Genomic DNA, 27,741 nt, shown 5'->3' on the forward strand with positions numbered 1-27,741 from the left:
ATTTCAAGTTTAAATAAAAAACATAAAAAAATAACGGGTTGCATTTGGAAAATTTACATTTGTGAATGTGAAATTTAGCTAACAGAAAAATAAGGTTTGTAAAATAAATATCACTTTTCTTTTCACATTCATGAAAACCAAAAAATTACATTTCCATATGTAAATTTAAAGATAGGATTCCCATGACATTTGATAAAATCACAAATGTCACACCGAAATGTCACTGTGAGAGAGCACTTCCAAAATAAATGTAAAGAGGTTTCAGGTTTCTCTAAACAGAAAGAACAGAGGGGATTAATATCATTCTTAAGTATTTTGAGAGAGCACTTGTCTGGGTTAATATAATAATAATATAATCAGTAGGGAAACATCTTTTACGTCATCACACCATCACTGTATATATTGTAAGTATGAAACTTTATTTTACAGTGTCCTTGTTACACGTTACTGTAGTAATAACTTTAAATTATGCATAATTACATTCATGCAACTAACCCTAACCCTATAGTAAGTACATGTAGTTAATTACAATTAATTAGTACTTAAATGTGTAATTACGCTGTAACAAGGACACCTTAAACTTAAGTTTTTCTTTTTTTAATTTTGTATATTACATTTCTATTTTTGTATTGTACCTTGGCACTGGTTTAGTGTCTCTTTGTTTTGTTTTTAGTACCTTTGAATGCATATTTATTATTGTATCTGTGTATTTTTGTTTGTAGTAGGATTTACCCCCCAAAAAACTGTGAATGATCTTGTATTTAAAAAAAAAAAGAAAAAAAAAGTGAATATTGTGGTTTAGTATAAATCATCATCCATATATTTTACACAGATGTATGGTAATAATTTTAATGTATTATTTTTCTACTTCTACTATAGTTCTAACACTGCTATGGCAGTTTACAGAAGAATTATGGTATTTTTATAACTTTAGAGTAACAGTTCATATTCATTTATATTTTTTACTCAGAAAAGGCTGTATGAGAAGGAATTTAATATTTTAAAACAGAAACATCCATCACCACTCACCACTGTGAATTTATGATGATAAAAGTAAATCTACTGTATGTATAGTTCAAGCAAATTATGATGCTAAAAAGTAATTTATTTACGACTGAGGTATAGATGGAATGCCATAAATGTAATTATTTATATACAAATATTTTCTCCCAAATAATCATGCCTAAAAATCACAATACTTATATTCCACTATTTTTTAAACAATTACCACTGAACTCAGATGACTCAATAAAAAAGCATCTGGGTATGGTGATGCGCATCAGTTTTCAGATGATAACCATCAGAATCTGAGCTCCTGTGGCAGCTGATTAAATAATACATGAGTGACCCATATGGTCAAACTTTCAACTTGTCCCATTACTTTAATAGATCAGACCCTCTTCTACAATCAGTGACCCCCAAATTCACCCTTTCATGGATCCAGACACACAACACCGCAGCTCGATCATTTAATCTGATACTGTGGTGGCTGGCCGGGCTTGAGTTTCAAATGGATAACAAGGAGGCTAAACTTGTTTTGATTGGCAATTATAAGAGAGAACAATAAGGATGCCGTTAAGTCAATTGGGTTTATCAGTAATCAGTTCAGAGTAACTTAATACGGTTTTAAGCAAAGTACGTAAACGCCAGAGAGGGTTTATTGGAAGGATTGACCTAGTGTTCTGTTTTGGCAGACGTCTTCACTTCAAATGCTCTGTGTATTGATAACCTCGGAGCGTAGCCAAGCCAGTGGCTTCAAAGAAGAGTTCACAAGCTTTAATTCCGATGGAAAGCAAGCACGAGTCGGGAAACGTATTTATTTTCTTAAGAGGACATCAAAGCTGATCAGTACACGCACTACAAACAGACTGGAGAAATCAAATGGATGGCGTTTCTCTGTAAGAGGTTTATTTTCACTGATAGTGTACAAACAGAAGCACATTTATAACTAAATTTTACACCAGGTGACTGAATTGAAGAGCATGAGCGCCAGAACCACACCGGAAGTTTACAGGCCTCCACTTTATCTGTAACGAGAAAAAGAAATACATTTAGTACATTTCAAACATAAACTGTAGACATATGAACCTTGAGGAAAGGAAAAGTGTAAAGAATAAAACCAAACCAAACACTGTTCACACACAGACAATGTTCGGTGCGATAAACATTTTTAATTTGAATGAACAGCTGTCAATGCGTCTTATAAGACCAATATGAACATCTCCATGCCATCAATGTGACTTTTTTTTATAGAGGTGTTCTAATTTATTTCATCGCACTGTGAAAAAACCTGGCCAACCAATAAGATTTGCGCTAGTGGTCACTTGCACAGGGTCAATGCGGTTACATAAAACTACAACTTGGTGACGCTCACGAACAGACAACTGTGCTAAGCGACAGTGAATAGAGAAACTTGTACACAGCAGTCCTTGGCTCAGTCCGAAATCACATGATCTCTAGTAGGTGCTTATTTTGAACGAGTACGTACTTTGCGAGTGCTAAAAAAGCCGTAGTCATCATATGACCTACCAGTGTCAGTTGCAACGCTTCGCGGAGCCGACGACTCTGTATGCTTTAGAATCGCTCCTACGGTACTTTGATGTCATACACCAATCCGTCAAGAACACGCCTATTCACAAATCCTCTCCCGTGGCTTCATGGGATAGTGAAATGTCCATCGTATGCTTATAAGTACTGAATTCAGACATACTTCCGACTACATAGAATGGAAGAACGTGATTTCGGATGCAGCCCTTGTTTATCGCTGTATTTATGCAGTTACAAAAGCGCCACCCACTGGCAGAGAGTGAATTTGCATTCATTCAGCCCTTCTGACATACTCCCCCCACCCCACCCCACCCCACGGTGTTTCGGGCCTAATCGATAAGACTAGAAGTCAGTGTGTCACTGTCTAACAAGCCATTTTACTCAATTGAAGGAGCTTTAATTGCCATCAATCTCCATTTTGACCAAAACCCACTAAAAGAACCTATCGCATGCAACAAAAAAACCTTATACAGGAAACAGGAAAACAAAAATCTAATATCTATGCAATTTCTCTACAAGCACTCAATATATCCTATAGTCTGCTGCAGGATGTTACCTCAGTCATGCCTCAGTTCCTGTGAATGATGAATGCATGCAAATCATGGAAAGTTAGTGAGGGGAAGATGGAAATTTGATTAATGTGGGTTAATAAAAACTTAAAAATGTTAAAAAAAGAAGTTTATGAAGTTAAGAAATTTAAACAGTGACAATGTTGTGACTGTAACAGAACTGGTTACACAAGGGGGAGAGATGGCATGCACGGTTTATTAATAGGATAAAGAGAGAGAGAGAAAAACTTCTTACAGAGCAGCAGCTCCAGAAATGATCTCAATGAGCTCCTTGGTGATGACGGCCTGGCGGGTTCGGTTGAAGGTCAGGGTCAGCTTTTCAATAATATCAGCTGATGAATAGGAAAAACAAAAGATTGCAAATGAGAAAGACTGAAAAAGGTACAAGAGAGCACAAATTCCTGTTTATAATAGTGATCATGTAGGGATATAGGGCCATAAAAGTCCTTAGAAACTGAAAAGATAATGACATATAAAATGTCTCACAAGCATTCTTGCTGGCGTTGTCCATAGCGGTCATCCTGGCGCTCTGTTCACTGGTGGTGGACTCCTTCATCCCGTAGTAAATGATGTTGACCAGAGAAAACTCCTGATAGTTCCTCAGCACATCAGCATCAATGTCATCATAGATACCCATGTTCTCTGAACAACACACACAACAAATAATGGATTTTATTCGGGTTTCAGTGTCAAATGATAACATTTTAGAGCTGGTAGTGATGGCTAACAAGAGCATGACAGTTAAAGTCAGGGAAAACTGCCATATATGCTGCCTTACAGATCATTTATCTCATGATTTTTTGATAATTTGAGTATTGAAATACTGACAATGAAACAATACCTGAGTTTGCAACAGTGTCAACGGAATACAGAGGCTTCTCGTCTGTCTTGTATGAAATCACAGACCTGCAAAGGACACAAATCCACATCAAAACCAAGAAAAAAAAAACTTTTTGCACTGCTTTGGGTTTATTTTAAGTGCATTATGTGACAAACCTGAATCTGTTAAATACAATGGTTCCCTGGTCAAACTCATAACCAGAGTCCAGCAGCTCTGTGGCAATGATGGAAGCATCCACAAAAGTGGGAGGCCTGCGGCCCACCTCCTTGCAGTTGATCAGGATGTGTTTGCCATGGGTCCTGAGGGATTACAGAAGGAAAGGAAGCGATTAAAGTGATGTGCCTAAAAAAACTTAAATGACTGAATGAGAATTACAGAGGCAAGACTGAGAAAGAGAGATACCTGTAGAGCAGACCTCGGAGTTTGTCACCCACATTGACAACCATGACCTCTTTGCCGGCACCAGTGAGCTTGGCGATCTCACTCTTCATGGCTTTGGCCACACTGGTGTGGATGGCACCGCAAAGACCACGGTCAGATGACACGCCGATGATCAAGTGCTTATTCTTTTCTTCTGGAGCCTTGATCTCAGCCTTCTCATAGAGTGCTAAACACATATATAAAAAAATATTTAAAAAAAACATTACCACAAAGTATCCAAAGACATTCAAAATGATTTTCAGAATGTTTATGCATAATAAACTTGGACTTTTGTGGATTATAAACTGCATAGATACCCATAGTGCCGGTGCCATAGACCCGGGCAGGCCTCAGGGATCTCTCAGCTCTGGCATACTTTGCGGCTGCCACCATCTTCATGGACTTGGTGATCTTCTGGATGTTCTTGATGGACTTCAACCGCAGGGTGACTGGTAACAGGACGAAACACTGGTCAGAAACTTCATACAACTGTCAGTTATGTATGATAACATTACTGCAACATAAATATTAGCAAAACACAAATTAAGACAAGCAGATTATATATAGCAAGAAACTGCATTTATAAAAGACATTAAGTTTGACCTTTTAAAAAGGAAAAGGAAACTTTACTCACTGTCCTTCAAGGTAGCCATATTCCTGACCTGCCCACTGCAAGAGACATTTATAAAGGTTACTTTCATCCACAAACACAATACAATAGCTCTATGAACAATGATCCATCAATAAATATGACAGCAATTGAGTTACATTGAATGCAGTGCAAACTCTGCAAAACAACACTGCTATTATGCCATTACACGACAAGATACACACACACAGTTTATAATTCAACTCATTGGTATATATGCACGTATTCATTTAGATTATTAACATCAATATAATCATAATAAAAATAGAAATGTCACGTCGCGCGCCGCTGTCATAGGCTTAAGCTCACTGCGGCCTAAAGTTCAGCACGTCCTTGCTCTATTTCAACTGCATTTCATTGACCAAATGACACAATTTTGCTATATTAAGTAAAAATGCTAATTAAATACATGTTATCACAAATTTAGAGGTCATATAAATCCGTAAATTCTCACCATTGTGGGAGGAACACCGCCGCGCTGGTCCTGGCGAACATGTTCACTTCACTGAAGGTCGGTCGGAGCCGCCAGTCTGCGCAGGCGCAAATAAAGCTCAGAAACCAAACGCGTACTCACAGTAATCTCGCGATATTACACGTACACACAGATCAGTGACGAAACACGCATGTTATCAAGGCGAGGGATACGCGTCACGACGCCAGGAAGCGCGAGGAGCGTTGAGACACTGGAAAGTGTTATTTTCTCAATAATTCCCGTGATTTTTTTGGGTTTAAAATGGGGAAAGCAGATTTTCTGAGCCCTAAAGCGATTGGGAACAGAATAAAAGCCAAAGGCCTTCAGAAACTGCGCTGGTATTGTCAGATGTGCCAGAAACAGTGTCGAGATGAAGTAAGTTTACGTGAACGTGTTTTTCTTTCTTCAGTAACACTCAATTGGTGTGTATTTATTATCATAATTTGAATGTTATTTAATGTTAGTTATGAATATAAGTGCTGATTAGTCTGTATTGATTTGACTATATTTTGTTTAGTGTCCTGTTGGCTTGCAGCACAGTCTGGAAAAACTGTAAACTTCCTACCTAGACAGCACTTTTGGGCATCACTGGCTGTCTCAGCCTAGTGAGCTCCCTACCTAGACAGAATTGTTGGTTGCATTGGCTGTGTCTCACAACCTAGTGAGCTACCTACCAAAACAGCATTATTGGATATCATATAGGCTGTCACAAGCTTTCTAGAAATTCTAGCTTGTTTGATTATCATAGGTTGTGTCTAACCTGCTAAATGAATAAATGTACATATATGTAAATGTTAAACCTAGTAAGCTAGGACATTTTTTTGGACACCATAAGCTGTCTTAAAGCCAAGTGAGCTGCCTAGACAGCATGTTTGGGCATTACAGGCTATGACTGTGTTGGGCATCATTGACTGTGTCTCAACCTAATGGGCTGCCTATTTAGACAAACTAAAGCAAAAAACAAACGTTATGTTCGCACACTGATATGACTGCCACAGAAAAGTATTTATTGCAACGTTTGGATCATCAGGTCTTCGTCAGGCAGCATTTTGGGGCTTCAAATGGACACTAGTCATGATTTTAAGCATTATAGGTTGTGTTTCAAAACCTAGTGTACCATCTACCTGGGCAGGATTTCAGGCATGTTCAGTTGGCGGCTCGGCTAACATGATCTCTCTTGACTGCAGAACGGGTTTAAATGTCACTGCATGTCTGAGTCTCATCAGAGACAGTTGCTGTTGGCTTCAGAGAACCCGAACCAGTTCATGAACTACTTCTCAGAGTAAGTCAGCACACACTATTTTGTCCACATCCATTCATCCATCACTGAGATCAAATGTATTTAAAAAATCTAATTTATAGGGAGTTCAAAAGTGAATTCTTAGAGCTGCTCCGAAGACGTTTTGGTAAGTCATTGCTGTTTTGATTTATTCGTTTATTGCAAATCCGATAAATTTGTTTATTTTGAGATTGTTCTATTATTGAACGCTGAGATGGTCTGTGTTGGTTTTTGCAGGGACCAAGCGAGTTCACAATAACATTGTGTATAATGAGTACATCAGTCATCGGGAACACATTCACATGAACTCTACGCAGTGGGAGACTCTCACCGACTTCACCAAATGGCTCGGGAGAGAAGGCAAGCGTTCTATGCATTGGACAGAGTTAGCTTTCACATGCACTATATACATTACTGTGCAGAGGGTTGGGTCTATATATTAAATTTTTTTGAAAGAAATTAGCTATTTTATTCAGCAATGTCGCATTGAATTGATCAAAAGTGACAGTAAAGACTTTTAAATTGTTACAAAAAAAATGTATCTATACTGTTTTAAACTTTCTATTTATCAAAGAATCCTGAAAAAAAAAATCATGGTTTCCACAAAAATATTAAGCTGCACATTGATGATAATTATGAGCAAATCAGCATATTAGATAGATTTCTGAAGAATCATGTGACTAGAGTAATGATGCTGAAAATTACGCTTAGCATCACAGAAATAAATTACATTTTAAAATATATTCAAATAGAAAGCACTTATTTTTTGTTTTAATATTATTTCTAGTGCTGTCAAATGATTAAAAAAATGATGAATGAATTGCATATTTTTCTGTGATTAATCGCACCTAACATTATTAGGGGCTTTCGCACCGGGTAGTTCTAGGAACTATATACACACACTCTTATGACCCCAAACTTGAATGGCAGTGTTAGATGTCTCATTCAGATTCTGTGTCCAGGTTTTTGCAAAGTGGATGAGACCCCCAAAGGCTGGTACATCCAGTGGATAGATCGTGATCCGGAGACAATCCGCAGACAGGAGGAGCTGGAGAGGAAGAAGAAACAGGATTTGGACGACGAAGAACGCAGCGCCAAGTTCATCGAAGACCAAGTTCGCCGTGGTCGTGTGGGCAAGGAGCCGGAGGTGTGTGCGTGCGCTGAAAAAAGCGTTTTCAGAGTGTTTTCTTGCTCAGATTTTCAATGTCCATGCATCCACAGGAGGAACCAGTGTTCACCGAACTGAAGCGAAAGAATGAAGATGAGAAAATAGCTTTTAACATGGACGTTGCTTTAGCGGGGCCATCCAAAACAAGGTAAAAAGTGTTGTGAAGCATTATAGCTGTAGTTTGGGTGAAGTAATCTAATAGGATGCGATAATAACCATGTTTTTTTTTACTTCTGTAGCAACACTTTGGGTCCTAGTGCCCTCAAAGCTGCAGCCTCCGTGAAAAGGAAAGAGTCTGCCCACGGCGGAGACTCCAAGGACAAGAAAAAGAAATCTGCTCTGGATGAGATAATAGAGGCACGTTTTCTTCTTTAATGTTTTTCTTTTTAGATACTCATGTTGTATTAAGCCGACTTTCCACTATCTCCGACATTCAATTTACAATCATTATTCATGACCGGCCATTTTACGTTTTAGTACACAAATATTGGTAATCGCAAACAGTTACGCAACCAAAGCTTAGATTAGATCAGAAAATTACGCTTATGAATAGTGTCAAAGCAATGGCTGACAAACAATATCAGATTTTCACTACAAGGTCATTGTGGCCAAAATTTCATGATAACAATATTGTGATCTCTATAAAATTCTGAAAAGAAATAAAAAAAACCCCACTGCGATACAGCAACCTATCATCATGTTGGAGTGTTAACCAGATGGTAACTGGTGCTGGATTATTTACAATATATTATTATATGTGTAGTATTAACACAATATCAATATTTTATTCTTTAAATAATTGCGGTTATTGTCAATGACACACCTAGTCGGAACAACCAGATCGAATCTCATTCATGCAACCATTTTGATTGAGTGCATGTAATTTTGTTACATTTCCCTTGTGTGTCTTCCAGATGGAGGAACAGAAGAAGAAATCTGTAAGATCCGATCACTGGATTCATGCAAACATTGTAGTGAAAGTCATAACGAAGAGACTAGGAGAGAAGTATTACAAGAAGAAGGCAGTCATTCGGGTAACTGAAGCGCTCATTACTGTTCTGTTGTGATCCACACAATAGTGAATATGTTTCTTACAGTAATACTTTGTGTATGTGTGTGATTTCATAGGAGGTGCAGAATAAATACACAGCTATGGTGAGGATGATCGACTCTGGAGACAAACTCAAGCTGGACCAGAGTCATATGGAGACAGTCATTCCAGCTCCTGGTACTGCGTTACTGTTGTTAAACTTCGCTTAAAGATATATTTGCCCAAAATAATAACTTACCCTTCATGTGTTCTCAATCTAATCTCTCTTTCTGTCTCAGGTAAGCGAGTTTTGATCCTGAATGGTCAATATAAAGACACGGAGGCCATCCTGGAAAGCATAGATGAGCACAAATTCTCTGCCACACTCATGTTAGACTCGGTAAGTTCACTCAGAAAACTGTCCAAATGTTTTTATAGTGTTCCAAAACACTATAAAGATGCTGGCTCTAATTCATTGAGAATTCATCAAGAAATCAATGTTAGATTTTAGGGATTTTGTTCAGCAGTGATGCATTAAGTGTATCAAAAGTGACAGTAAATGCATTTATAAGACTCATCTAAAGCATGTTGTTTGTCTTTAGGGTCGGATGAAAGGAAAGACCGTGGAGGGAATTGCATACGAGGACTTCTCCAAACTGGCCTGATGTTCATCTTCTCTCCAGGGCGACTCTACTGTGTCAGAGTGCATAATAAAGACTCTTAATTTACCTCTTTTACATACTGAAACAAATCGACCAATGGTTTTTATTGCTTGTTTCTTTGTTGTCAATGGAAATGGTTGCATACGATTCAAATATTTAATTCAAAGTTTTAATTGATTCGATTAAATGTTTCACTGCAAACAGTCAAGTCAGAAGTGGTGTAATACGTTAAAATTATGTTTAATTGGCTTAATTTATAATTAAGTACAGTTTAATTGGTTGATGTACAGCACTGTTTCCCAATGTTTTGTATATATTTTCTTGTAGTATTAAAAACCTTTTTTTCTAAATGGCAACTTTCAGGTTTTTTTGGTGGTTCTTACGGCTTATATAAAATAACAGATTGCTACCCATCAGCCTCTTGTTCTCTCTTAGCAACTAGCGTAAGGCACACTCGTGCTCTCAGAGAGCGTTCAGGAAGCTGTCCAGCCGAGGGAGGATATAGCTGGTGTAACTCCCATCAACGAAGCCTTTCCCATTGTTATGGACAAACCAGCAGTAGACATCTGAACCTCGTTTCCTGTCACGTCTGTAGTCCTTCTGCCAGCCCCTGATTGAGAAACGCATATTACAGAACTTTAAAATATGATATGTGCTAGGCAGTTGCCTTCTTTCAATGATGGATCTCAAGAATAAATTATTTTGTATTAAGATTCTTTTGTAGGTCTATGTTTCCATCCAAAGTTGCAAATTTAATTTATGCGCAAAATTGGAATATCGCATAAAACATTTGCGAATAAAGCAGCGTTTCCATCCCATGTGTTCAAGGGAACAAAATCGTCACTTCCTGGGAAACCGGCGCAAAATATCTGTAATAAAAATGGAAGTTGCTGCAATCGGTTAACAAACTACTTTGGCTCAGACATTTCAGAATAACTAAAACAACATTTGAGATGCTGTGCGATGAAATTGGTATATATATAATATTAGTGCTGTTAATCGCTCAATTAACTAACCACACATTTTTCTGTAATTAATAGCAATTTAAATGTTCAATTTTAGCAATTTAAATGTTCCATTTTTTTTATTGAATCCCCAAATTTATGTAGAAACAACATAAAGGCGGCATATTTAAAATATTAGTTTAATGGTATTTTTTTTACATTTTGTTGACCTTTGTGACCTTGATTTTCAGGTAGGTCGGGTAGGAAATATACAGAAATGTAATAATCAAATGTAAAATAACACTTCACAGTCTTCACTGTATACATTAAATATAGATGAATCCTTATTAAAGCTACAAAAGTTATTCAGTCAAGAGTAGTGAGCGATTTTCTCTTTGTCTTTTGTTCTTTGATTAACATTAATGACAAACAGCAGCAGGTTTATTAGGTTGCTGTCGCTTTAAGAGCTGAAGCATATTCTATTTTCTCACAACTCTTTACATTCATTTAAGACTTCATTTAACTCATTTAAGACTGTGCTTATGAAGATACATGGGAAAAACAGACATTTTGACATTATTTTGTGTTTTTGTCTGTTCAATTGCAAAAGAGAACTCAAATTGGTATTGGTGAGCTGTCTGTGAAATGTCTTCCTGTGGTCGTGTTTTGGAAAGATATTAGTATGTGATGGTGTGTGACAGTACCTGGTAACAGCTAGTTTGTTGCCTTTCACTTCCATTATAGCCTCTTTCTTCTTTGGGTCTGCTCCTTCATGCACACCGTACACCTTCACCTCTGGTTCCTGTGCAAACTGGCCTGTCCGAGACAAAATAAACATTTGTGAGAAAAAGATATGTTGGTGCGTTTTAGTAGTTGTGTGCATTTAAACGTTAAGTGACTCACCAATGAGACCATGAACCTTTGCAGAGTATTTGTTGTCGTTGGACATGTAAATTCCCAGGAAGTCGACCTGCACAGGATGCTTCTTCCACACCCGATGCAAAAGCACCATCACTGAAATCCTCCCATCAATCATCACAGTAACATGTTGCTCCTTTACTATGGTGACCTTCATCCTGATAAACAAGAGAAGGCATATATAACCAAATTTAAAGAGATTTTTATTAAATAAAACATGAAATTTAGCTTCCTTAATAAATTTATCTGGTCCCATGTAAAAAAAAAAATAACTTTTTAAAATTTTTAATAAATAAAAATAAACATTTCCTGCTGACATAACTAAGACCGCATAGAAAAAGACAATATCAGACAATCTTATCACATAATCCAGGTAAATGGATACAATCAAGTCCCGCCGTACTTGAATATTCAATTTCATTTTGAAATATATCAGATTATTAAAGGTAAATGCGTTATGAATGTTCTTGTCTTCTTTTTTAAAAAAAAGTCTGGACATACGATATGTGGACAGAACCTTAATTTGACAAAACTAGAATTCTGTTCCTAATATATTTATTGGTAAAGCATATATGTATATATTTATTTATTAATTTGCCAAATGGTTTTATCCAAATCAATGTATCTTGTCGTCTTAAAAATGATATATATATATATATATATATATATACACACACATGCTTTTGATATAAATCAATCTACTTTGCATTCAAGGAAGTAAAAAAAATGACTATTGTACAGCAGTAAAATTCAGTTGCTTACAGTCACTGATTCAAGTGATTCAAGTGATTCATTGTTACAGTCACTGATTCAAGTGATTCATTGTTACAGTCACTGATTCAAGTGATTCATTGAAGGTTTGTATTGTTATACCTGTTAAGTATCAGTTCAGCTGTGACTCCCCAAGAGAAGGAGTGATTGTTCCTGTCTTCCATCAGGTCGATTCTGTTGGTTCTTACTATAACCTGCACACCGTCTGTTTTAGAGTATATGGAGATGGTGCCGAAATATGTGTTCATTTTGTTGTTCTTCATCTTCTTAGACCCGACCAACTGACCGTTGATTGTTACTCCTGGAAAGAAAAAAAAAACACATATGGAATATGAAACAAATAAAAGGCCTATTTTTTTTCATGTGATGAAAGAAGCCTGTAGAAGTTACCTGTCCCAGGATCTGAAACCAGGTTAAGGATGTGTCCAGGTTGGGAGTCAATGTTGAAGCAGATGTCCATGTTGCTTCTAGGTAAGTTAATGATGAAGTGTGGGTCACTGTCCACTGCAGTAAAATCAAAAGGATGAGAGAGATCACAGCAAAAACTTAAAGCAAGACACCCTAGGGTGAAATAAATGTAGACTGATAGATATCACCATACTTCCCCAGTTGATTCATTACATTAAAAATTGCACACACAAAAAAAACATTTATAACAAGTTTTCTGAAATGTTGTTTAAATATCCAAATGTCATTTATAACTTAAATTGCATTAAACTGACTTAAAAAAATTGGTTAACTTATTTTGATGAGTTAAAGCAATGTAAAAACATATATTGTTATAACTTATTGATCATATCTTTTTTTGTTTTCTTTAAAATGAAAAAAATAAAAAAACGTTTTTTTATTTTTTTATTCTTGTTTTAAGCGTTCGCATTTGAATCAAAATGCAGGTGAACCATTTAAAGGCCAAAGGCCAGAATTACTAACAGCCTGCACTAGTGCAAAAAGCCACTGTCAGGATTTCTAAAGACACACAGGGAAAAAAACTTGGCGATGAAAAGGCGCAGACACGCTTATTTTTGCGGCTGCATTTCCATGTGTATGACTTTCCCTTTCAGACGCAAAATAAATCAACCATGAACATGATTTACAAAGGTTTGCAGTGGTATTTGCTTGAATTATTTAATGCTGAAACAAGCATGTCTTAACCCATTTTGCGCTTCAACAGGGCTGCGATAGTTGTGCTTCTCTTCTCTAGATTGCGTTGGTCATAATGGAAATGATCTGGCTGCGTCTGTGTTCTTTAAAGGGATAGTTCACTTTGGAATAAAATGTTGGTATGTTTTAGCTTACCTCAAGGGCATCCAAGATGTAGGTGTCTTTTTTTCCGCAGTATAGGCGGGTATAGAAATATACACTAGATGTCGCCTTGGCTACTGCAGTTCATTGGAACGAAACCGTAGCCAAGGCGATATCTATTGTATATATCTATACCCGCCCGCGCCCTCAGATCATTTGGACGTGGCTGTGTTCAAGAGGTAACAACGATATAAATACTGTTCGGTTTCTCACACAAACCGCTCGTTTCGTGTCTTAGGCCATCAATGTGTACTTACGATGGGGAATTGTTTAATTTGGACGATGGGGAATTGTTTTAATTTGGACTCTGTGCTTGCTCTTTGAGGTGGTGACCATAGACCTGCATTATTTGACTGACAGACAAGAACGGTTTGACCTAAAAATATCAAAATTGAAACTACTGCGGAAAAAAAGACACCTACATCTTGGATGCCCTTGAGGTAAGCTAAAACATACCAAAATTTTATTTCAAAGTGAACTATCCCTTTAATGTGCGCATCGCATCGTCAGTAGATCAGATGTATGGGTTTGTGGTCTCACACTAATTTAGTAAAACTCACCCCAAGTATGAAAACACCCTAAATATAATTTGACTGTGCTGCATTACCAGAAGTGATGTACTGAGAACTTTCTCCGGTTGCTTCTACGGGATTTGGAGCATTAGTAGGCTGAACCCACGGAGGATTCTGATAGACTAGCCGTTGCACTGGAAGTGATCCCGATAAAGGAGCAGTGGCTGAGAAAAGGGGGGGAAAAAGAGAAATAACCCTTATAATAATAAATAGAACAAAACAAATTTTCCATACTCTATTTAATAATGCTATTTGCAATATGGATATTATATTTCAAGACAAACCGTTTGGATTTGGTACCTGAGCAGCAGCCGTGTTTGGAGTCTCTGGGCGTGTCTGCGATCAGTCGTTCTGTCCTCCCCTCGTCTTCACCCTCCACCAGCATGGCAGTGAAAGGGGTCACAAACTGATGCTCCAAAGCCAGGGCCACAATCCGCTGAGTGATCTTACGCTTCTTGCTCGCAGTAGGAGCTAGAGAGCTACATGAAAGCAATTCCACAGAGGCAACGATGAGCACGATGGATTCTTTGCAAAGACAGATCCCAGACAGCAAAATAGTGTCGGCCCAGATCCGGCCCACATCTGGGCGGGATCTGGGCCGACACTATATCGCTGTCTGGGATGTTATACACATTGCTAATAAAACGAAAAAATAAATGTACATTTATAACACTATACTTGGTGTTTTCTTGCCTTGGTATTAAATGACAGAAAACTGGTCAACGCTGCTGCATGAGATTTGCATGCAAATTTGACATCTTTCGCTCTTCTGACCAATGTAATTAATCTCAATTTTTTTTTATCTTTTGGAAAGTCATAGACATGCTATAGTGAATTTCGTTCACCACTATAAAGTTTGCCCAACTATGACGGCTTCCGCTTCTGAGAACCCTGTGAAAAGGGTCCATTAATGGAAATCACCGGGAGAAATTTATATTTGGCATATGTTGTACTTTGGGTGTGCAGTTTTTATAGTTTGTATACCTTTTGTAACCACTGTATGATTAAAAGCGAGACTTAGCAAACTGTTACATTTAGGGAAAAAAATCCAGAATAATTCATATTAAATGATTTGAAAAATAAAAAAGAGGAAATCATATCTTAATCAGAATAGGTTAACTGCCAAACTCATAAATTGGTTTGGTTTGGTTTAGACATTTACTGTTGAAACAGGAATTTGGGCAGGACATGTCAAAATACTTTTTTTTAAAGTCCTCCTGTGATGAAAATCAAGCTTTTAATGTTGTTTATATGTCTATGTATGGACTATATATCATCAACGAGTGGATCTCTGAGCTGCTGTGAGTGAGTGGAGGCGGGGCTAATTTGCATATTCATAGAACCGCGTATACTAAATAAAGCAAGGGTGTAGAGCAGGGTTTCTCAAACTCGGTCCTGGAGGGCCACTGTACTGCACAGTTTAGCTCCAATCCTGATCAAACACACCTAGCTGTGAGTTTCTAGTGATCCTAAAGACATTGATTAGCTTGCTCAGGTGTGTTGAAATAATTGAATGAAATATGAACGAGCTGGTTCATTTCAATGAACCTGTTGAAACGGTTTGCATATCACACTGAAGGTTTCATTTGCGATTTAGAGCGATCCAATTGCAGCTGTTCTCAATTCCACAACTCACTGATTCAATTGTCTTCATGTCTGACTCAAAATGAGCCAAGAATCGGGAGATCCTCCAAGCTTGAGCATTTGCGAATGATGCAGTGAACAGTAAGTTACTAATACTAATATACGTATAATAAATGAAAATCAGTATACTTATAATTTGGTCCAATTTCCTGTTTTGATCCATGAGAAACACATTAAATGCATAAATATAGATGGCCTCAAATCTAACAAAGCTGTTTCTCTCACCGTTCGGCCAATAGCTGATTGACAGTAATGTAGGCCCACATTTGCCGAGCAAAGCCGGGGTAGGAATGCTGATGTGTGCTGAGCTCAGAGTCCAACGCTAGAATATCTGCCTCTGTTTGAATGTTCAGGTTCATGTTGGCCTAGAGAAGAATAACATCATTGCTAAAGCCAGTCATGAAACCCGAATTTTTAAATCTGAACTGCGAAAATGGGAAATGGGGCTCACAGCAGAGGCGGTGGTGATGCTTTGCAGCGTGGTGAGGTCCGTCGGTAGGAGTTTTCCAGCCACTATCAGCTCAGAACCACTGAAGAACTTGTCAAAACGATTCTGAGTGATGTTATTCACAGTGTTCTCAAGGAAATCAATGGTGATGGTCCTAAGGAGAGGAGAGGAAACCTGACTGTAGAACGTCTGGAAGAAAAAAAATGAGTGAACAAAAAATAATTTTTCAAAGCTCAAAAGACTTCACATCAGCTTTGACACAGATGCTTCTTATAAGATTTCAGAGAAATAACAATAGACTCAAAGGAGAGCATATAAAACACCCAGCATAAAAATAAAATAAAAACTAAGACTAAACATATTGTGATAATATAGAGCTACAAAGTGAGTTTGGATATCTCAGAAAATTTGGACTTGGAAGAATTTGATGAGTTCTTACTCAAAAATCCCTTTTTATTGCAGACAATTTATTTATTGGGTTTTTTAAACTGGGGTTTATGGAAAATTGGAGTGAATTTTACAAAATAAAATTGTAATTAAATATGTTTATTGCAATATATTTTGACACATTTAATTGATTTGATATTATTAATGTCTCATTCGGCTTTGAAATTCATGTGATTAATCATTTTCAATCAATATAATATTTAATTATATTGACTGACCTAGTTTGTAATTTTAAGAAAAAAAAAACACAAATTGCATATATTTTTGTTTTGAAATATCACATAATATATAAAGACATGTCGATACAATATTATTATTATTTATTCTAACAATGTAAATGTTTCTTAATACATGAAATATAAATGAATATATATAATATAAGTGAAAATGTTGTACAAGGCAGCACAACTTTGATGAATTTGATGTTTAACGCATAGTTACGTCATTTTAAACCAATGAGATTTTGCTGTGGGCGGGGTTAGCAAGTGCAAAACGTCAGATATAGAAACCAAGCGATCAATTAAAATGTCCTGTCGCTGTTAGAAAAAGGCATTAAAATGGATGAGATGGGCTCCGTCCCAAATGGCACACTTCATATGCACTTGCGGTCTAGTGGACTTACAATGTAGGGTGTTCCATTTGTCTTTTAAGGTTTCTGAGGGCCGCATATCACCCCCTTTGGGGCTGATATGTGCCCTCGATGCACATTTTTGCAGATAGTTCGTCATTTTATTCTACCCGACAGTCAAAGCAGCATTACGTCACAAAAGTGTGGACTCGGAGGAAGATAGCGAGGGCTAAGGGTGCCATTTGGGACAGGGCCATGGGATTTATCATGACACTATGTCAAACTGAACCTTTAACTGCTCCGCAGCATCATGATTGGCAAAAATCCTCTGGGCGACACCCCTGTTTTCCAATGCAATTCGCTCTAGGAAGTCGAAGTCAACGTCAAAGCCAATACCAAGAGAGAACAGAGAAAAATCCTCCCTCATCACGCGTTTCACGTTTTTCTGAATAGTGCTCAGCTTTATTTCTCCTAAACAAGACGTGAAGAGAGAAACAGTAGATCAATAAAGGACTACAGGAAACTCCAGGTAGTAAAGGTGGACAAACAGAAATGATCTGTTGCATGGTGTAAATGTTATTTGGTCTTACCCACTGTTGGGTCTCCATCTGATAACAGGATGATCATTGACACAGAACGAGAGTCGATCAGTCCCTGATTGGACGCTCTCACCAGCATCTGCACTGCTCTCAGTAAAGCTTCATTGATGTTGGTGCCTGAGGACAAATGTTACAAGGGTCAGTCACTAATGTTTAAGAAATTCAAATTATTAACAAGTCAAATTATCTCGTATTATAGGGGACACATGTTCTTCAAATTATAAGCAGTGAACCAAAGCAGAAACTATAATGGAAAGGCTCCCTCGCCTCCATTGGGCTTGATTCTTTGGATGTACTTCTTTGCTTCGTCCACCTGGATGGAGGAAGCTTGGACCAGATCTTCACTCCAGCAACGGACATTGTGATTGAAATCTATGACGCTGAAGTAGTCATCCATCGACAGATCGTTCAGAATAGCCTTCATCGCCTCCACTGTCTACAAAACAAAAAAGGGCTGTTAGGGAACTCTCTCTCTCTTTTATTTTTAAGGGTTAAAGTAACATAAAACAGCATTAAATGGACAAAATTCCTGCTCAAAAGCGTAGTGCATTATCATGATAATCAAAAGAACTTTTCATAAGCAGTTGGAATTATGCTAAGCTAATAGGCTAAGCTGCTAGGCTGCTAACTGAGAGCTAACTGAAAACACAAAAAAGTTCAAGTCTCCATGAAATCAAAATTTAGCCTACCTCTTTTTTTTCTTTTTTTTAGACCGAACATAAATGAGTTTTCACAAAGCAAATCTAGTTTATATAGCTAATCTATTTTCATGATCACTTTAAAGGGACAGTTCACCCAAAAATGAAAATTCTGTCATAATCAGAATCAGAATCAGAATCAGAAAGAGCTTTATTGCCAAGTATGCTTGCGCATACGAGGAATTTGTCTTGGTGACAGTAGCTTCCAGTACACATACAATACAAAGTGACAAGACAAGTGACAAGTAACAGGTATAAATAAAAAAAAAAAAAAAAAAAAATAAATAAATAAAAAAAAATAGAAAAAATAAAATAAAAAGAAAAAAGATGATAAATTATAAATATATATAAAGTTATAAGGTGCAATAATGAAATGTCTGAGGGAAGTATTGCACATGTTTGTTCCACAGTAGGGGAACATTTAAGTGTTCATGAGGTAGATGGCCTGGGGAAAGAAACTTTTCCTGTGTCTGGTTGTTTTTGTGCTCGGTGCTCTGTAGCGTCGACCAGACGGTAACAGTTCAAACAGAGAGTGTGCTGGGTGTGACGGGTCCAGAGTGATTTTGCGAGCCCTTTTACTCACTCTGGATGAGTGCAGTACTTTGAGTGTGGGAAGGGTAGTGCCAGTGATTCGCTCAGCAGTCCGAACTATCCGCTGTAGTCTACGGAGGTCGGTTTTGGTAGCAGAGCCGAACCAGACGGTGATGGAAGTGCAGAGGATGGACTGGATGACAGCTGAGTAGAACTGTACGAGCAGCTCCTGTGGCAGGTTGAATTTCCTCAGCTGACGCAGGAAGTACAGTCTCTGTTGGGCTTTCTTCACAATAGAGTCTATGTGAGTGTCCCACTTCAGATCCTGAGAGATGGTGGTGCCCAGGAACCTGAATGACTCTACTGCAGTCACAGTGCTGTCCATGATGGTGAGTAAAGGGAGTGCAGGGGGGTTTCTCCTGAAGTCCACGATCATCTCCACTGTTTTGAGCGTGTTCAGCTCCAGGTTGTTATAACTGCACCAAAGAGCCAGCTGCTCCACCTCCTGTCTGTACGCAGACTCGTCACCGTTCCGGATGAGTCCGATAACAGTAGTGTCGTCTGCAAACTTCAGGAGCTTGACAGAGGTGTCTTTAGAGGTGCAGTCATTTGTGTACAGGGAGAAGAGCAGTGGTGAGAGAACACATCCCTGTGGAGCACCGGTGCTGATGGTGCGGCTGTCGGACGTGATTTTGCCCATTCTGACTAGCTGTTGTCTGTCTGTCAGAAAGCTGGTGATCCATTGACAGACGGAGCTAGGGACAGAGAGCTGGGTCAGTTTGGTCTGGAGCAGTGATGGGACGATGGTGTTGAAGGCAGAACTAAAGTCCACGAACAGAATCCTTGCATAGGTCCCTGGTTTGTCCAGATGTTGTAGGGTGTAATGCAGTCCCATATTGACCACATCATCCACAGACCGGTTTGCTCTGTAGGCAAACTGCAGGGGGTCCAGCAAGGGTCCAGTGATGTCCTTCAGATATGCTAACACCAGTCTTTCGAATGACTTCATGGCCACAGATGTTAAGGCAACAGGTCTGTAGTCATTGAGTCCTGTGATCTTTGGTTTCTTCGGGATTGGGATGATGGTGGAGCGTTTAAAGCAGAAAGGGACTTTGCACTGCTCCAGTGATCTGTTGAAGATCAGTGAGAAGATAGAGGCCAGCTGGTCAGCGCAGGTTTTCAGACAGGCTGGTGAAACACCGTCTGGGCCTGGTGCTTTCCTTCTCTTCTGTTTCCTGAAGATCTGACGCACATTATCCTCACTGATCTGAAGTGCAGGGGGGGAGGGGAGGGGGATGGCTGGAGGTGTTGATGGCTGTGTAGAGAGATGGTCAGGGCGGGTATGGGGTGTCTGATCGGGGGTCTCAAATCTACAGTAAAAGACATTCAGCTCGTTCGCAAGATGCTTGTTGCTGTCGATGCTTGGGGATGGTGTCTTGTAGTTGGTAATGTCTTTCAGGCCTTTCCACACTGATGCAGGGTCGTTGGAGGAAAACTGGTTTTCCAGCTTTTTGGCATAGCTCTTCTTAGCCACTTCAATCTCCTTTGTCAATGTGTTCCTGGCCTGATTATACAAGATCCTATCCCCACTCCTGTAGGCATCTTCTTTGACCTGACGAAGCTGTCTGAGTTTTGGTGTGAACCATGGTTTATCATTGTTGAATGATAAGTAAGTCCTGGTAGGGATGCATAAATCCTCACAGAAACTGATGTATGATGTTACAGTCTCTGTGAGCTCGTCCAGATCGCTGGCAGCAGCTTCAAAAACACTCCAGTCAGTGCATTCAAAACAGGCTTGTAAGACCTGCTCTGTGTCGTCGTGTGCCGACATAATTTAGTCACCCTCAAGTTCTTCCAAACCTCTATGAGTTTCTTTCTTCTGCTGAACACATAAGAAGATATTTTGAAGAATAGTTGCCCTCATTGACTTCCCTAGTCTTTTTTTCTCCACTATGGAAGTCAATGAGGGCCATCAACTGTTTGGTTACCAACTTTCTTCAAAATATACTCGTATATGTTCAGCAGCAGAAAGAAACTCCTACAGCTTTGGAACAACTTAAGGGGGAGTCAATTATGACAGAAATTTCATTTTTGGGTGAACTATCCCATTAAAAAAGTGCCCTACAATTTACTTGATGGCCACATGGTGGCAACATGGGAGTTTCAATACAATTAAAAATGCAGTTCTCCACTCATTCCACAAGAAGGCACATCCATACTAAGAATTTTTCAGTAATGGCTCATTCATCACAATTGTATTCAACAAAAACCACATGCTGATGAAAGATTAGATGATATGTCTCCTGATATCTGCAGGTTACTCAGGTAAACAAATCCATACCTGTTTCATCTTCAGCCCCCACATGCTTCCACTCACATCAATGACAAAAACTATGTTTTTGGAGAGAGGTGAGAGATCAGATGGAGCATAGAATTGAATGAAATGACCGTCAGACACCTGAGAAATAGAAATAGAGTGCATCAACAATGGTACCTAATGAAATAAAGCATACTGTTTTTCATTCGTTCATTCAGCATATTTGAATATTTCTGAAGGATCATGTGACACTGAAGACTGGAGTAATGATGCTGAAAATTCAGCTTTGTCATCACAGGAATAAATTACATTTTAAAATATATAAAAATTATTATAAATATTACTCTTTTAAATTGTAATAATATTTTACAATATTAATGTTTCTACTGTTTTTTTATTTTTAAAAATGCAGCCTTGATGAGCATTTGTGAGTCTTACTTTTTAAATGAAATCTTTATGAAAAAACTAAATCCCTTGTCTAATGTAAAAAAAAAAAAAAATCTAATTGAATATATCAAATCGATTGATTAAAAAAATATCAATAAAAAAACAAACAAAAAAAACATTTGAGTGATATCTGAGACAAGCAACTGATGAACTGACACCTGATTGTGCTTGAATATGTCAAATATTATCTGTAAAAGTCAATGTAGATCCACACCTGAAGTTCTCCAGCATTGCTCTCTCTCTCCACATCATATTTCACAGTGAACACGCCATCCACCGCGCTTTCCGTGCAGTTTTTACACTTTTTCTGCTGCTGCAGAGTCGGTTTGAACACGATGTGGGCTTTTTCTTTCGTGTGGGTGATTTTAGTCAACTCTGAAAATTGCTCTCCCAGTGTGTTAGGGGCCGTGACAAACTTGATACCTTTGGGCTCAAATATATACACGTCAACCTGAGGACATAAAAACATTTGCAAAAACACAACACATTACACTGGTCAGTTCATGACACAATATATATATGTGTGTGTGTGTGTGTGTGTGTGTGTGTGTGTGTGTGTGTGTGTGTGTGTGTGTGACCTGCAGCAGTGGAACGAGGCGTCCAGGTTGAATGTGTAAAGTGTGTTGGTAGAAGCCCAGTTTCCTCTGCATCATTTCCTGATAGTGTAGCTCAAACTCCACTTTGCTGCCTGGAGGAACATGCACCTCCGTCCTAAAGGTCTCCATTGCTTGAGAGTTAGTCCTGAGAGACAAAAAGTATAAGATATATATACATTGACATATATAAATGCATCGCTGCATCTGCAATCACACACTATGGTTTAACCAAATGCCTTAAACGCATACCTCGGATTATTAGTGACCTGGGACGTCACTCACTACCCTTCCTCCTCATAATTTTTTTTTAAGTTAGACATCAACCTTCTTAGTATACCTCAATCAATTCATTATAAACAATATAACATATACTGTAACAATACATAAACAAAAATAAAATTGTATGGGTCACTAACGACCCGAGGTGTGTAACAGTGCAAGTATATTTTTTTCTGCACAACAATAATTGAATCTTTGATGCCTGAATAAGTGAAATTCACCTTTATTCTATAAGGTGCCAATATCTGATACACAATGATGAAATGATGTTACACTCATAGTTACCGCAGGCAGAAAACAAAAGAATAGGAAGAATCATCAGCAAAACTTGAAATGGCTCAGAGATTTACATTTGCATAGCAACGCAATCATATTAGTGTCACTGTCACTTTGAGGTGGATCTGGTGAAATATTGATTCTGAAGATGTTGAAAATGATAGTTTTGAGAATATGTTTGAGATCGCGAATATGAGCAGATGCTGAATGTACATGGGACATGAGCTTTGATGAGGACAGTGATGATGATATAAAACATCTGCTCAAACTAACGGTAACTAACTAAAGGTAACAAAATATGCTTTATTTTATTCTTCTGTAATTGTTACTCTAATATCAGAAGAGTTTTATATTATCACGAGAGGTAGAGATCCATCCGTGTTCGATGTAGGCGATTTGAATTTAAAGATTAGAAAATTAGTTGTGATTAATTATGATTAAATGGAAAATTTGCCATTTTAAAAATTATTTTGTTACACTGCAGAACCATTCAAAATAAACTACCAAAGGCATAAAGGTTTTTAAGCTATAGTGAAAAATTGACAATTGACATTTATTTACATTCATTTATTATCTGATTCTAAAATCTTGATGTGGATTAAAAAAAGTGTCATGTTGTCATTGACGTCATACGTAAAAGCAATTTATATATATTATATATTATATATGTATATATAATATACTGTATATAATTGCTTTTATATACTATATATAGACTATTTATAAAAATATATAACTGTAAATTCAAAAAAAATTATAACTAAAAAATATAGTTATAATTCTGAATATTAATTGAAAGAGCAATATAACTATACAATATAGAACATAATATATAATATATAATGATTGTATATTTGCACATTTTAATATACAGTATATATAGCCAATACAGTAAAACTTCCACTATTGGCGTATGAATGGATTGATGGAAAAGCCATACCTGACGATGCCGGCTGCTTTCCCACGAGCTCTTGATAGAGCGTAAAGGTTTCGTGCCACTGTCTTCTCCTTCACTGAGCCGACGAATGTGATCCCGTTGACATTCCTGAAAAGCAGCCACCTGTCATTCAGGCATTTCATGTGTTTGTGTGCGTATGTGTGTCAGTGTTAATGCTCTCACATGGTGAAGTTGTTAATGAAGGCCCGTTTGGGAATCTGCACGTTGAAGCCGATGCTCTGGGCTTTGGGGCCTGAGTTGACCACAGAGCTCTTGACTGTGGTGTGAGCGAACCGCGACGTGATTCTGCTCTCCACCTTATAGCTCTTAACTGTGATGTCATTGCCCTGAATTGCCTGCATACAAACACAAACAGAACGCAAAATATAAATCAAACTATAAACATTAAATAAATAAAAACTGTCAAGCAACCATTTGAGCACCTACACTGTTAAAAAAGTTGCTGCCTTAAATGTTTAAGTACAATAAACTTGGATGTTTAAGTAATTTCAACTTAAATTACAGCTGAATCTTGTATAACTTATAAAAAAAGTTTAGAATTGCTTAACTTTTTTTTGATGAGTTAAAGCAATGTAAAAGCATATGTTGTCATAACTTACTGATCATATAATGTTTTTTACAGTGTAGCAACACCTTAGTTCTGTAACATTTAGTCATTTCCTTTTCTATTTTGAACTGCGATTTTTGTGACATTAGGCTTGTGTATAAAAGTAGTGAATTGCCTACCGTAGACTATCAAAACTTGCCAAATGTAAACTTTAAGCATTACATTATTCATTTTAAAGGCCCGTTCACATCAAGGACGGTAAATATAATATTCCAATAAAGATATATTTCTAAAAATCGTTCTAAATATGTAAAAGAATAGTAGAGTCCAAACCACAACAATACCGTCACAGAGAAACAATATCATTGGAGTCACTTTCAAAATGATTATTTCCAGCTAAAGAATGATAAAAACATTGACAGCCAATCAGAATCCATCCTAATTTAAAAAGCTTGAGCATTAAAAGCAGCGGACAACAGAACGATGGATGGATGGATGGATGGATGGATGGATGGATGGATGGATGGATGGATGGATGGATGGATGGATGGATGGATGGATGGATGGATGGATGGATAGATGGATAGATGGATAGATAGATAGATAGATAGATAGATAGATAGATAGATAGATAGATAGATAGATAGATAGATAGATAGATAGAAACCAGTGTTGGGTGTAATGCATTAATTAATTACTGTAATTAAATTACTTTTCCTTTGAAAAAGTAAAGTAAGGGATTACTCTTCAGTTTTCTGTTATTTAATTACAGTTACTTCTCTCTAGAACAATTCTAAATAAAACATTACTGGATTTAACATGTTTTTCATATGTTTTAATGTAACCTTCTCCCTTTAAATACTTTGGTCAGTTCAAGAATAATTTTTGCAATTGTATATTGTTTATTTGAAAAAATGCTTTTTTGCAAAAGTTTTGATATGGGATTTAGGAAGTAATTAAATACTTTTTTAGAGAGTTGAATTAGCCTATAGTACAGTAATCTAATTACACTGTTGAAGATGTAATTAGTAGCTGGTAATTAATTACTTTTTTAGAGTAACCTGAACCAACACCGATAGAAACTAAAGAAATAAAATATATAGTAACTTAGAAACTCAAACTAATCAGGAGAAAAAAAAATGTCTCTAAGTAGAACAGCAGCAGAGGGGAAGTCAATAACCGTAGTGTCTTTGAACAAATCGATTAGTAGATAAGATTAAAGTGGAACAACAAGAGCATGATTACCTCAAAATCCTCTTCTTCACTGGTCAAAACGTTTCTCTACACACACACACACAAAGAGAAAAATGGGAGCATGTTGTATAAATGTTTAAAAAACATTTTACAGTATTCAAATGATGATACGTTGATAAAACTGTAAAATGAACTCCTATGTTATACCAGGACAAAAATTAGGGCAGACGTAAATTCAATATAGACTATAAACTATAGGATCTGAAATCTTTTTTTTCTCCAACAAATGGCCGATGAGCGGAAAATATTAAAATAAAATAAAAAAGAATGTTAATTGTCAGGCTCAGTGGGTCATTCATTTATACAGTATAAGGGTTCATTAATATAACATTGTATATAAATGTATATAACTTTTGCAATTTTTGCAACTGTGTTACTGACATTTGAGGCATGTGTAAATGTAAATATTTATATAAGTTAATTCATTTTAATTAGATTTTTTTTTTACATTTTCCAAATAAAATCTAACTTAATTTTGTATATATATATATGTATAAAACTGAAAAAACAAACAAAATCTGACACAAGCGCATGGACTGGTGGACTTACACCTGACTCTTTGATCAATGGTAATCAATGAAGGCCTCAATGACACTGTCATCACATTAAAACATCTCAAAACTTGCTTGAACATCTTGAAAACAAGTACATATCTGCAGTATATTAGAGTGCATTTTTGTTCAGAATCCTCCTTTTAACATTTTCAATTTCATATTGAAGCTGGATATGAAAACTTACCTTGTGTCTCCCAGACTGATCCAGAGGACCTGACTAACAAAATAACACACAATAAAGCTTTCAGTTTAGATACACATTCAATCTACTGACATAAATTTGCCTCTTTTTCTCACACTTTTCTCTTTCCTTCTTACCGTTTCACTTTCCCACTCCCCATCGATGATAAACTCGAAAGCCCAGCTCTGAGAAAAGAGCAAGACGCACAGAAGAACTGGAGTCTTCATGGAACCAGAGAAAAGTCCTCTTAACGCACAACAAAATGTCCAGCACAAGCCACAGACATACACACACTGACTGAGGCTCAATGATCAGCCTCTGCAGTCTCTGAGACCTCTGAGCCTCGTCAATATTTGTTGTGGCCCAAATCTCTAAAAAAACCCGATGGCAGGAACCTTTGAAACCTGACCAGCAGATGCACAAACACAATCCCTGGAATGGAATGGAATGGCACATTTCACACCCTTTTGTTCATATGTTGAGAGAGAATTATTGTTATTTTGGACATTGACATTATTTTAGTTTCTTATATTAGTTTAGTTTTTATATATATATATATATGTGTGTGTGTGTGTGTGTGTGTGTGTTGTCAAATCGATTCATTGCATCTAACATAAAAGTTTGCAAATATATAATATGTGTGTAATAAATACCACTTTGTTTAGTATTTTGTATAATGCGACATTCAAACATTTTTAACTGTGGCTTATAAGTGTCCAAATATCCTTATTGAGGTCACTGTATGTCAGATGTCGTTTTTATAATATATAATATATTGTAATATATATGTGTGATTAATCGCGATTAATCGATTTGACTAATCATGATTAATCGATTTGACAGCACTTATATATACAGCACATACATTTAAATACATTTTAAAAAATAACCATCAATGTAGTATGTTTTAATTTTTTTAAATATTGTCTCTGTATGTGAATAATAATATTGTGTCAATGACTATTATGACTGAATATGTGCATTTTCAAATCAAATGAATGATTCAAATCAATCGGTCAATCAATCAATTGATACTCTTTACAATATAGGATTCTTTTTATTTGAATTTATGATGAAAGATAACCAGGATATATGTTTTTGTGAGAGTGACCCCCATAACTCCGTCAGATAAAAAAATGATCAAAGGAATAAGGGTCAATTCAAGGGTTAATTAGTTAATATTACCCAGATTATTGCCCAATCCCTTGCCCCAGCAACTCTGTGGTTGCTCTAGGCTAAGGGTTACTCCCTTT

General features: G+C 37.1%; 3 protein-coding genes across 4 annotated transcripts; 1 reads left to right on the top strand and 2 right to left on the bottom strand.

Moving 5' to 3' along the window:
• Window positions 1-1,886: 1,886 nt before the first annotated feature.
• atp5f1c (ATP synthase F1 subunit gamma) lies at window positions 1,887-5,604 on the bottom strand (the record flags this gene model as incomplete). 2 transcript variants are annotated; one of them, XM_082168322.1, is made up of 9 exons in its annotated part: window positions 5,481-5,604; window positions 5,012-5,046; window positions 4,695-4,826; window positions 4,360-4,564; window positions 4,113-4,256; window positions 3,958-4,022; window positions 3,603-3,758; window positions 3,352-3,448; window positions 1,887-2,027 (listed from the first exon to the last, which is right to left on the bottom strand). In XM_082168322.1, exons 1-9 carry the CDS (start codon window positions 5,519-5,521, stop codon window positions 2,024-2,026), a joined length of 879 nt encoding a protein of 292 aa, XP_082024448.1. In that variant the 5' UTR covers window positions 5,522-5,604. The 2 variants fall into 2 exon arrangements, with proteins under 2 accessions (XP_082024448.1, XP_082024449.1); XM_082168323.1 differs by lacking the exon at window positions 1,887-2,027 and having other exon boundaries at window positions 3,348-3,448.
• Window positions 5,605-5,647: 43 nt separating this feature from the next.
• On the top strand, window positions 5,648-9,993 carry kin (Kin17 DNA and RNA binding protein). The gene is made up of 11 exons (XM_082168307.1): window positions 5,648-5,873; window positions 6,686-6,780; window positions 6,861-6,904; window positions 7,015-7,137; window positions 7,740-7,924; window positions 7,999-8,093; window positions 8,185-8,302; window positions 8,860-8,979; window positions 9,074-9,173; window positions 9,275-9,375; window positions 9,578-9,993. The coding sequence occupies exons 1-11, from the start codon at window positions 5,760-5,762 to the stop codon at window positions 9,638-9,640; spliced, it is 1,158 nt and encodes a 385-aa protein (XP_082024433.1). The 5' UTR covers window positions 5,648-5,759; the 3' UTR covers window positions 9,641-9,993.
• Window positions 9,862-26,832, bottom strand: itih2 (inter-alpha-trypsin inhibitor heavy chain 2). The gene is made up of 20 exons (XM_082168203.1): window positions 26,626-26,832; window positions 26,492-26,524; window positions 25,745-25,780; window positions 24,115-24,287; window positions 23,935-24,039; window positions 22,422-22,584; window positions 22,058-22,294; window positions 21,421-21,537; window positions 18,118-18,286; window positions 17,842-17,967; window positions 17,541-17,722; window positions 16,240-16,425; window positions 16,014-16,153; window positions 14,445-14,623; window positions 14,180-14,308; window positions 12,661-12,774; window positions 12,373-12,571; window positions 11,485-11,657; window positions 11,286-11,397; window positions 9,862-10,247 (listed from the first exon to the last, which is right to left on the bottom strand). The coding sequence occupies exons 1-20, from the start codon at window positions 26,713-26,715 to the stop codon at window positions 10,100-10,102; spliced, it is 2,811 nt and encodes a 936-aa protein (XP_082024329.1). The 5' UTR covers window positions 26,716-26,832; the 3' UTR covers window positions 9,862-10,099.
• Window positions 26,833-27,741: the final 909 nt, after the last annotated feature.

This window comes from Leuciscus leuciscus (assembly GCF_965113295.1).
Source record: "Leuciscus leuciscus genome assembly, chromosome: 4".
Taxonomy (NCBI): Eukaryota; Metazoa; Chordata; class Actinopteri; order Cypriniformes; family Leuciscidae; genus Leuciscus; species Leuciscus leuciscus.

What these genes read in the sequence shown, in the direction of transcription:
- itih2 (XM_082168203.1), bottom strand. Translation starts at nt 26,715, where the DNA reads ATGAAGACTCCAGTTCTTCTGTGCGTCTTGCTCTTTTCTCAGAGCTGG. An exon ending in GCAATGCTGGAGAACTTCAG is followed by an intron (nt 21,538 to 22,057) that starts GTGTGGATCTAC and finishes TCTATTTCTCAG; the next exon opens with GTGTCTGACGGTCATTTCAT. An exon ending in GCTGAACTGATACTTAACAG is followed by an intron (nt 11,658 to 12,372) that starts GTATAACAATAC and finishes CTTGTTTATCAG; the next exon opens with GATGAAGGTCACCATAGTAA.
- kin (XM_082168307.1), top strand. Translation starts at nt 5,760, where the DNA reads ATGGGGAAAGCAGATTTTCTGAGCCCTAAAGCGATTGGGAACAGAATA. An exon ending in GCGGGGCCATCCAAAACAAG is followed by an intron (nt 8,094 to 8,184) that starts GTAAAAAGTGTT and finishes TTACTTCTGTAG; the next exon opens with CAACACTTTGGGTCCTAGTG. An exon ending in AGAAGAAGGCAGTCATTCGG is followed by an intron (nt 8,980 to 9,073) that starts GTAACTGAAGCG and finishes GTGATTTCATAG; the next exon opens with GAGGTGCAGAATAAATACAC.